General features: G+C 35.9%; 1 protein-coding gene across 1 annotated transcript; it reads left to right on the top strand.

The window, feature by feature from the left end:
* Window positions 1-884: 884 nt before the first annotated feature.
* LOC113320207 (heavy metal-associated isoprenylated plant protein 45-like) lies at window positions 885-1,724 on the top strand. The gene is made up of 3 exons (XM_026568144.1): window positions 885-994; window positions 1,144-1,219; window positions 1,303-1,724. Exons 1-3 carry the CDS (start codon window positions 944-946, stop codon window positions 1,623-1,625), a joined length of 450 nt encoding a protein of 149 aa, XP_026423929.1. The 5' UTR covers window positions 885-943; the 3' UTR covers window positions 1,626-1,724.
* The last annotated feature ends 10,238 nt before the right edge of the window (window positions 1,725-11,962 follow it).

The following is an 11,962-nucleotide window of genomic DNA, read 5'->3' as shown; positions in this document are numbered from 1 at the left end:
ACAAGAGGTTTTCTGTAATTCAGGTCTAAAATCCCTTTCCTAATATCTGAGACTTAAAGTTTGGGTTTCCACTTCCCAGAGACCTTCATAGATTAACTTCATATCATCACCATTATCCAGCTTAATGATGAAAAAACCCTTATCGATTGGGATAAATTGACAATTCCCCTGTAACTGCCATTGCTTCCTCAAGACTAACTCAGCCACCGTAAATTTGAGATGAACTAGATCCAAACGACCAATTAAACTAAATCTGCATTCATTTAAACTCTCATCAATCACATCACCAGGAATAAAAACTGAAGTTTTTGCCATATTAACACCAAAAGAATTTTCTGATCTAAGATTTTTTAAATTCCAAAGAATTTGAATTATCCGACATATTTTACATCAGATTCAGATACTAAACATAATCATTGAGACGAAAAAATCCACCTGAAGAACGTTACTACCCAACTACAATCAATTCTCACCTGAATTAACGAGGAAGAACGAAGATCGAGAAAAGAAAAAATTTCTCCGATTCAATCACCGAGTTGCAGAGCTCAACTCAGTCGCACTCCTTTCGCAGAAAATTATTATTACGCATTTCCCATCCCATGCATATTAGTGGAATCCATATTATGTAAGGTTGGCTAAATTATAATTCTGTGGTTTACGGTTTTTCTTTAATCTTGATGTACTACTGTTCACACACGGTTGCTTCGATAAGAATACCAAGGAAAGTGACACGAAGTTTATATTTTCACACAATATATGGGATATGGACCATTTCTACTCATAAGAATACCCTTATTCACAAGTTGCGATTAGCTATTATTCCTCCTCCTATATAAGTAGCTCCTTCTATTATGTCTATATATCTTATATGCAAACAAGGGGAAGAAACATTATTACAAGCCAAGTTCTTCTTCGTAATCAAAAGCAACCAAACTTATTCGAGATGTTTCGATGTTTCAAAGAATCAGAGCGGCCATCATCCAATGCTCTGTCTGTAAGTACACTAGTTGTACAAATTAACCTACATAGGTTTCCTAGAATATATGCTTATATGCATTTATTAGTGGATGTCAATAATTTGTATGAATTGTCTAGTAATGAATGTTGTTCACTAATACATTTCTCTTGTTGCTTATCTTGAAGACCGTAGAGCTTCTTGTTCATATGAACTGTGAAGGATGTGAAAGAATGGTTAAGAAAGCAATCTCCAAGTTAGAAGGTACGTAAGTCAAGAATTTAACATTTAATGGCGATTTAAATTTTGTTATTATTATTAATACGATAAGTGAAATTACGTTGCAGGGGTTGATTCAATAGATATAGATATGGATAATCAAAAAGTAACAGTGACGGGATACGTAGACCAAAGGCAGGTGCTGAAAATGGTGAGACGAACAGGAAAAAAAGCTGAGTTCTGGCCGTACCCATATGATGCAGAGTATCATCCGTTTGCAGCTCAATATTTAGAAGACTCTACATTTTCGTCGACGTATAATTACTATCGACACGGTTATAACGAGAGTGTTCATGGATACTTCCCTAACTTCCCGTTTTCTACCATCATCGACGATCATACCGCCCATTACTTCAGCGATGAGAATGTTCATGCCTGTACTATCATGTAGTGATGACGATCAACATTAATGTGATCAACTTCAACTTCCATTATTAGTTGACACTGCCTCTTTAATTCATTATGCAACTAGGCATTCATACTCTAAAAACGGATTCAATAATTTCAGTATGTGGTGTATACAGTTTTTTAGTTTCATAAGATTACAAAATTTCGGGATAAATGTGTGCATAGTGGATTTAAGGTTTCTTTTAAGGGTGTACAAATGTTTGCTTCAAGTTGAGGGGGAAAATGAAAAAGCTAACAGCCTTACTAATAATACGAGATTGCTTTAGCTTTTTTTAATCTATGGGAATATTGAAGCGAACTTATGTTTGCTAGGACGAAAGCACTAATTAATCAATAATTGCAGTCTGACGTGTTTCATATGATCAACAAAACAGAAACCATTCCAGAATTAGATAATTGCAAGTGGTGCTAGCTAGCTTTTAAACAAATATAGGCGGTTAGTTCAAGTAGATCAGGCCATTTACGGTAGATCATGCCTCAAGCTAGCATATCAACAGCTTGTTTCATTGATGCTTCTATATTTTGAACACAGCCTGCATTTCTTTTTCTTTTTTTTTGTTTAAGTGATCTGCTTATGTATCTGAAATTCTGAATTATGCTTAAAAAAAGAAGTATATGCAAGCATTAATTAATTCGCTTTGCGTGGGAAACAAAACCAATATGTGTGTGCATATGATGTATATTTGCAAATTTATCGTGCATTAGCTAACACTGACTGAAAACAAAAGGGAAAAAAAATGAGCTGATGTTTGAAAGGTACAATCAACCAACAAAATAAGTGGTGGCACTTACAACTTACAGGTAGAACCTTATTCCAAATGCAGAAAATATATGCTGTTCTCTATGATGTATACACAAATATATGGGAATAATGAAATGAATGAAACCATTAAATGGTCCATGGTGCTCTTCTTTGATGATCAGCCATTAACTCCAGGACAATTTGAGAATCTCATGCTCTCTTTTATGCCGTATTTCAACATCAGTATATTGGACCGTATTTGACAGCGTACGACCTCTAGGCTCTAAGTATGAATGCATTCGCTGGGACTACGGAACTCATCATAGACTATAGTCGTACTCTTGCTTATGGACCGTCCCTATAATGATAAAACAAGCGGCGTGCTCGCACTTAGCGCATCCGGTTCCCCACCCCCACCACTCTGTGATTTGTAGGGGGAGTAGATAAATTTCCGTTCCTAATGTGTTTCAGCAACAAGATATACGTCACTAAGATCGCAACTATTTATAAACATTTATAGTGTTTGCTAAATCCTAGCGATCATGATCCATTTTCACACGGAAATCTTTTGGACAGCGAGATCTTTTTGGAGACTGCGTGGGACGACCCAACTTCGCTGGTCAGCCCAATCGAATCGCTCCAAATTCAAAATTACCACCTCCTTAATAAGGACTTGGATATGTTAGAGTTAGATATGTTAAGGTTTGCAAATTATTCGAGGAAAATCTTTTTTATGTTTAATAGGAAGTGGAATGCGTTGGAGTGGAAAACATAGAGAAAGTAAAGAGGTAAAGAGAGGTTTCCATTGATCAGCATCATCAGGTTACATGAAACAATATCCTTTATATACATGTGAAAGGAAAACCCTATGTATCTAGTTGGGCCGCACACTCATGGGTCATAGGCTCTACAACACTCCTCCTTGTGCGGTCCAATAGAACTCCTTATGCAGTGCTTCACATAAAGTGCTTCGAATATAGTTCTTCAAATGTCGTCCTCTCCTGATGACTTGTGCCGAAATCAATTGCCTCATTAAAACTTTGACAAGGAAAAATCCAGTGGGACAAAACCTTGGTACAACTCTTCATATGTAGTACTTCACATGTTGTTTCGTATTTTACATATAGTTCATCACATGTAATAAGATCTTTAAAGATCATCGAGTCTAAGTTAATTGTCTCCTTAAAACTTCGTCAGGCTAACCCATAGGGGAAAAACCTGAACTAAACAAAAAGAGTACAATATTAGGTAAACTTAGAACATAGCTGGATGTGTATACGTTGCCTCATTAAAACCTTGACAAGGAAAACTCAGCGGAACAAAATCTTGACGAAGGGAAAAGAGTACAACGTGACAAATACAAGTAAAGGTGATCCGTTGCAGATGATCACTTTGCTCCATTTAAGTTGACTAGTTGCTTCACAACTCTTAAGGCAGAAAATCCTCGTGGGAAAGACAATAGCCTTAGCTAGGAAATTACATTTCTGGTGTTTGTTGTTGTCTCATTAATAACCTTGCCGAGTAACAAAACCATGTGGGAAAAATCAACCTCGGTGAAGAAAAATAGTTCAACACCATTAGATGTTCGCCCTGATGTCAGACAATTTTCATTAGTCTAATGCAGTCAAAAAAGGTTTATCACACTTTACTTTGGTGACTTGAATGTTTATAAGACCATGTTGTTGATTCTGGAAGTTACGTTGCTTAACAGACTATCACGTTTCATTTCTTTGATTCAGATATTTTCAATAATATCAACGCGATCTTTATGTCTTCAACATTCAACATACTTGATGTTTTTAGTGTTGTCTAGCTAAAAACCTTGTCGAGTAATAAAACCCTTTGGGAAAAACTATTCTCGATCGAAGGTAAAAAGAGTACAACACAACTTCAATTTCGAAGTAAACTATGTCGACCATCATATCGTTGGATCCTCCCCCTGATGTCGGCATCTCCCCCCGATTACTTTCAGAGTTGTTCCAGGCATTTTGTTTAGTCATGTACTTTTCGAAACTGAATATCGGTAATGACCTAGAAAATAGTTTACCATATATCCCCTTGATTATACTTTCGTTGGAGAAAAGATTATTGTTCCTTCATAATCAACAAATTTTGGATTGCACTTTTATTAGCATTCCTTTTAATGTCTTTGCAGGGATATAAAAAAATTTATGTCAATGGTTACTTTTAAGTACATGATTACATTCACTATACCATTCCAATGACGTTGCATTGGCGCTTAGCTATATTTAGATAACAAGTTCATTGAGGATGTAACATTTGGTCGAGTACATTGTGCTAAGTACAATAATGCGTCTATTACACTTAGATAAGGAAAGTTCATCTCCCGACACAACTTTGTCATCTTCCTTTAGACGAACTGATCATTTATGTACATTTGAAACTCGACTAATCATGGGAGTGCTAGCAGGATGCACGTCCTTGTTAAATTGCCTGACAATGGACATATGCAAACTGGTGGAATAATATACCACAAGCTTAGTATTCGGCCGAGCTTTTCCCAAATTTTCATCTCAAATTTGGATTTAGAGTAGCTTGTAGGATCTCTTATTACATTAAGAGCTCCCATCATATGTCTGTACCATCGACATAGATAGTTATAATTCCAAATCAGGAACTCATTTAATACGCATGGCACAAAACCTTACTTGTTTATCCCTTCCCAATCAAATAGTCACTTAGGCGGGTATACCACATTCGCCTGATTGTTTAAATCAATAAGTGAGTGTTCTAGTGTAACTGCAAACACACTATGTGGTTTAGAGTCATTCGACTTGGGAAGCAAAAAAGCCATCATTCGCTTTTTCAAACATCTTTGAGTTTAAATTTCAAGAGATATAACCACATCTACTATGTTTCAAGTTCTTTGGAACTACCAAGCAAACTAATTAACTGAAATTATGATGTTCAAAAGTGTATGAGATCCAGGGGTTTGTGAAAAACCTCGCGTCACAAGATGATTCTTTTTACTTAGACCCCATTCTTCTTACTACACTTTGTGACAAATAACTACATATGTCCCACAGGCTTTACACTTGGTTGGTTAGCACTACCACACCAAATACCCATATATTTGTCAATGAACTAAGTTCTGCCCGAATTGCGTAGACCAAATATGCTATTTATTTGAAATTAATCAAAATAAAGCATGGATCGATCTCATTGTGTTCTACTTCTGGAGAACCTAATTATGGATTATATCATCACTGTGCACGCATGATCCTTCCATTGACTCATGTGCATTTTCATAATCCGTAAGGATTATTGTTCTCTAGAATCATTTAAAACTTCGGAGCGTCCTCTCGCTTGATTCATGGACATATTTAGAGACAATCTTATGAGATGAATTCAGATGATATAAAGGTTGTGCATACCTATTTCCTTTTTAGGTGAGCACTGATCGAACCTAGTGGTCTCTCCATCTTCCTTTATGGATCCACGACCTCAACCACACTTCCACCAAGTGTAGTTGTACCACCATAGTTTACGGTGCATATCCTTTACTAAGGATTTTTAACATTGCAGGTAGATTTGCAGCTGGTATCTATGATCTCATCACTTTGGCGACATCAGTGTACATTCTGAAAGTCGATTATTCTTTGTCACTTCACATTTATATTTGTAGAGTATAACAATCAATATGAGACATAGTGGGAACACACCACGACAATTTTTATCGTTCCCTTAGAAAGTACGTTTTTATTATCTCCCCCTAACAATGTGAAGATTGTCTCATTAAAATGACAACCCGCAAATCTAGCGGTAAGAGATCTCCTGCCAAAGGTTTTAAAACGCGGATAATTGTGGGGAGTAAATATCCAACATAAATATTTAATCGTTTTCATGACCTATCATAGTACGATGTGTACTCGTAATGGTACATATATAGTACAACCAAAAATACGTAAGAACATAAATGTCAGGCTTATATCCAGTTACCAACTGGTACGCAGAAAAGGTTGACTAATTAATATTGGGATCTAAAATGAATTAAGTAAAAATGCGTTAATATTGCATATCCCCAAAGCAATAAAAGGTAGGTTTCTACGCATAACCCATGCCTTAGATATCATGTTTAACATTTGTTGCTAGTCTGTGTGAGACCATTGGGTATAAGATGCTCTACATTTATCTTTGCAATATTCATCAAGTCCTTTTGATACAGACTCTCTAGCATTTACAGGGGGTTGTGATCCCTTACATGTATAATATATGCTAGTAGTTTTCCAAACGGAAAACTTCTTTGAAACTATAACTAATCCAACCACAATTACTTTAATGGTCCGCATTCTACATAGATATGTTTCTAAAAATCACCTTGTTTTATTTGTAAAAAAAGGTTGTTTACCATTTGCATCTTAGGATTGTCTCAATCCTATCTGACTTTGTAAAATGAACGATATGCTTTCTTACTTTGAAATCTTAATGGGAAGGGGGGTGGTGCATCTGGTACATTAGGAAACACTTATTACGAGATATGCAGAACTTCGTATTATGTCAATCTTTTTCCCATGGTATCGTCCTGTCAAATAAAGTGATGTTTGTGTGACTCATTTCAAAAAAAAACATCATGCCACAACCAAAGTTCCTTTGTGGTCATGTCAAAGTTTGTATGAATCAATTTCCAACATTTCATTGTCGGGATTAATATGGATTCTATAATCCAAATACTAGTGATCTATAGTTCACCAAATTGACTCATAAAATTCTCTATGAACATGCTTTCTTACACATTCCTATAAAAATACTTTTTATATAAAAAGTACTTTTTTTGTTTCTGCATAACATAGTAAATTAACTTGAACTGATAGTTTATAAAAGTTCCAACAAGTTTGATTTTGATCTTCATATTCATTTTGCTGCATATGTTCAATGCTTGCTGAAGGATAATACTGTGTCGATGCAGTTGGAACTTGCAAAGCGTCTAATGGATGGTTCATTCGCTGATCGTGTTTTCTTTTCAAACTCTGGAACTAAAGCAAATGAAACAACTATTAAATTTGCGAGGAAATGACGCATAGTCAGTTTGCTAGTTTACTGGGTATTGAATGTTGTATCAGTTTGTTGTTGCTTTAAAATATAATGGTTGTTTCATTTGTTTATTTTGTTGAGTTGCTTTCTTATTTTGAAGTCGGTTTGCTATATATTGCTACTTTGAACCGTTCTTTCACTATAAATTGCTGATTCAAATGTGAATTATGGTTTTCTTAACAGGATTTTAGTGAGGACAAGCCGATGTCTTGGAGTCATTTCACAGCTGAAGGTGATGTTGAGTTCAAGGATGTTCTTTTTGTTCCTCCAAAGGCTCCTCGTGATCTGTATGGGAGTTACTACAATGCTAACAATTCCAACTTGAAGTTATACGTCAGACGTGTCTTCATCTCAGATGGATTCGATGATCTTCTGCCAAGGTACCTGAACTTTTTGATGCCCCAAGATTATTTATATAGGTTCATTATTATAAACGAGGCATAGCCGCATAGAATGAATTGCAAGCTTTTCTACATGGATAATAACTAAAAATCACTTTTTTTGGTATATTATGCAGGGTCTTATGGACTCAGATACTTTACCACTTAATGTATCACATAAATTTGCTGATTTTATGTTGACATATATAAGTATGATGCATGTGTAACTCCTAGTTACACAATTCAGATGCATGTGTATCTGCAAGTTACACATGCTAACTGAATGTGTAGCTTATAGTTACACATGCTAACTGAATGTGTAACTGCTAGTTGCACATGCTATGTGGATCTACTGGTTTGTATCTACGTTATGCTTATTTTTGGTTGAATTTACTGGTTTTCTGATGTCTTGTGCAGGGAAACACATTAGGAAGTTGGTTAAAGATGGATTCATCAGCTGCAAACCAAACCAAATTCACTCTCGATCTCATGCACGAAGAATGTCAAAAGCCAGATTGAGGGGTTTTCACTCTGGATATGGTACGTTATACATAATAATTCACAGTTTTTTGGTTTTCAGTATTCATAGTGTGTATTTGGATTCCAGCCTGCACTGAACCCTTAGCTGGACCTGTACTTATGGATTAACTCTGCCATCATTTCTCAGTAGTATGCGCTATGTCAATAAGTCAGATTAAAATACAGCTGACAGTGTTCTTTAGATTACTTGATTGCAGTATTAAAAGTATTATGGCGTGCAATTCGGTAGTTTAATTAGTTAAGATTGATTGTTCTAACAATCACTGAATTCACTACCTTGTGAAACTCATTTGTAACATAATACATCTACTAAATTTGTATTAGGAATTTTAGCGGATTGTGTTTGATTTTCCTTTTGTATTTATTGATATGCAAAAGTATGTGAAACTTATAGATACACATGCTAATTAGATGTGTAATTTCTAGTTACACAAGATAATTAGATGTGTAATTTCTAGTTACACATGCTGATTGAATGTGTAACTTCAGGTTACACATATTTTACTTACATATATTATTTAATTCAGGTTCTCGTGTTGGAAGAGTAGAAAGGGGGGACTTCAAACGCAATGATTTAGAACAAGAAAGGGATATCGAGGACGGAAATAAGAAGTCAAAAGATGATGTGAATATCTTATACATTCTTAATCTTTGACTTGTCCCATAATATGTTAAACAAATTTCTAGGTTCCAACTGTGCAGATGTAAAGTTACTTGTCGGCTAATGCCATAGAGCTTCCTGAAACAACTAAAATGATCAACTTATTGTTGACGCTGATAATTTCGAGCAAATTCAGATGCCCCTATGTCTGCCTATATGTAAGTAATGGAAATGGTTTGTTGAAGTAAGTGTAGGAGCAACTAGTGAAACTAGGTTAACTAGTTTAAGTCCATAGCAAAAGTAGCGTATGGACAACATAATAAAATATCCAAGAATGTATATTTTTGTAGGGACTATTAGCTTTTAGTATGATTCCTTCATACTTTACGAATGCGCAATGATAATTGGATATGTATATACTAGTTACACATGTTAATTGGACGTGTAACTGCGAGTTAAACATGATAATTATATGTGTATAAGTTTAAGTGAACCCGAAATGATGAGAAATTTTGTTTATTAGTTGTATGTATTCCTGAACTAGTTGCTTTCATTTTTATTTTTTTGTGCCTTTTCATTCTTTTTTAAATTGTTTAAGCTACATGCTAGGTAAATATATGTTTCATATGTACTTTTCCTTTGCACAAGATATATATCTCTTATATTCTTGTTTTAATTTTGCGCATTTTCATTTGTAACTTCTTTCGTTGCTTGAATTTTGTTAAGTTTTGGTTTTGTTGCAGAAATTGTTGTATATTGAGTCGAGTTAACTTAGGGCATCAAATTTAACGTAGACAAGGAACAAAAACTATAATAGTCTCATTCTCATGTATCGTCGATTCAATCTTTTTTGTGTTTTTTGTTTTTGTTTTCTGATATATGTTGTTTATCATCAAACATGTTTACAAACTGTTGCCTCCTCTTGCTGGGTATTTGACTATATTTTTTTCCTGAAATATGCAGATTTCCTTCACTAGACCAAAGGCAATAATTGGAAGATTTTTGGTGCTTTGCGAGGATTTCGTTTTACATATCTAGTGTTTTGACTCGTTTATTGTGTATAACAAGCAATTACTGTAATTGATAAACAAACAAATTATCGTAAATGAATATTAAAGTAATACATGTATTTTCTATATGTGTAGTTTTGATGTACAACTAATGAGTACACATTCATATGCATGTGTAACTTTTTATTACACATGTCATAGGCATGTGTAACTTGTAGATACACATCCCATACACATGTGTAACTTCTGCATACACATGTGTAACTTTGCATTACACATATCATATGAATGTGCAACTTCTGGATACACATGCCATATGCATGTGTAACTTACGTGTACACATCCATACATTTTTGGTGGTCGGCGGTGGTGGAGGGAGGTGGTTGGCGGTGGAGGGTGGTGGTCGGAGGTAGTTGGTGGTGGAGGGTGGCGGCGGCGGCAGTGTTCGGAGGTGGATGGCGGTGGTGGTTTGACGGTGGTGGTCGGAGGTGGATGGCGGTGGTGGTCGGAGGTGGTGGTCTAAGGTTATTGGCGGTGGTGGTTGGTGGTCGGTGGTGGTTGGTGGTCGGAGGTGGTTGGCGGTGGCTGTGGTGGTCGGAGGTGGTTAGAACATCATCACACTATATTTTAATAATGTTGGGCCTAAATTTAAATTTTATTTAATTATGGGCTTGACAATATGCATAAGGACGTCAAGGTCTTTTAATAATTTGGGGCCTAGATCCAAACTTCTTTTAATTAGAATGATTTTTTGGGGAGCATGGTTTTTTTGAGGGGACCACGGTTTTATTAGGCCACCTTCCCTATAGTTATAAGGGGTGTCCTAAAGCGTTGAAATGACTAACCTACCCTTAACCTAATTTAATTTAAAACCAACCTAATAACCACCTATATATATGTAACCACCACCTCCTCCCACCACCACCGCCCACCAACGCCGATTACCACCACCACCAATCACCTCCTCCCACCACCACCGCTGATTACCACCACCACCACCTCCGATTATCACCACCACCAACCACCGATTACCACCACCACCTCTCTATATATAGCTTAATTTAAAACATTAACAAAGATATTCTCACGAACCCATTACTTGTCATTCATTTTTGGTTGAATAAATGAGAAGTAATCCCCAAAATGAGTTGAAAATGGAAGTTGCAGGGAGGTTTAATGGAGGTTTTTTTTTTTATAGAAAAGTTCGATTACGTCGCAAAAAACAAGTCTCAGCCGAACTTTTAGTTCGGTTAAGCCGCAAAACGTTCGGTTTCGTCGCAAAAAGTTCGGTTATCACGAATTAATTTTTTTTAACCGAACTCTGGCAAAAAATACTTTTAACCGAAATCCTTGTATTAGAAAAACACAAGTCCATAAGTTCGGTTCCTTCGCAAAATAAGGATATCACCGAACTTTAAGTCTGGTTGGTAGAGCAATTTGATATGTAACCGAACACACAAGATGTACCCAAATAAAGTGTTAAGTTCAAAGTTCGGTTACCTACCATTTTATACTAGGTAACCGAATATAGCACTGTAATTTTGGTTGTTTTTTTTATCGGTGAGTTCGGTTAGATACGCTTTTGGATAAAAGTTTGTGAACCAACCGAACTTCTTACCTTGGAATAATTTTTCTTAACGTAAAGTTCGGTTGGATGGTTGGTATGAACTTTGCGTACCATCCGAACTATGTACAGTTGGTAAAATTTTATTTTCACGTAAAGTTTGGTTAGTTATTGTTTGCAAAGCAACCGAACTTGTAGACCCTAAAGTTCGGTTACATTGCGGGCAAACCGAACATTACACTGTACGACCAAAACCTCCATTAACGAGTGAGTTCGGCAACCTGCATGTTTGGAAAACGTAACCGAACTACACTTTCGGGTGTGTTCGGTTACATATTCTTGACATATGGTAACCGAACTGGCCCAAATCTACATAAAAAATTTAATTTTTCTGAAAGTTTGAAGCATACCTGATAACCCAAATGCTCTTC

Source organism: Papaver somniferum, chromosome 11 (assembly GCF_003573695.1).
Source record: "Papaver somniferum cultivar HN1 chromosome 11, ASM357369v1, whole genome shotgun sequence".
Taxonomy (NCBI): Eukaryota; Viridiplantae; Streptophyta; class Magnoliopsida; order Ranunculales; family Papaveraceae; genus Papaver; species Papaver somniferum.
The sequence above is the reverse complement of the archived record's forward strand: the minus strand, read 5'-3'. Positions and strand labels throughout refer to the sequence as shown.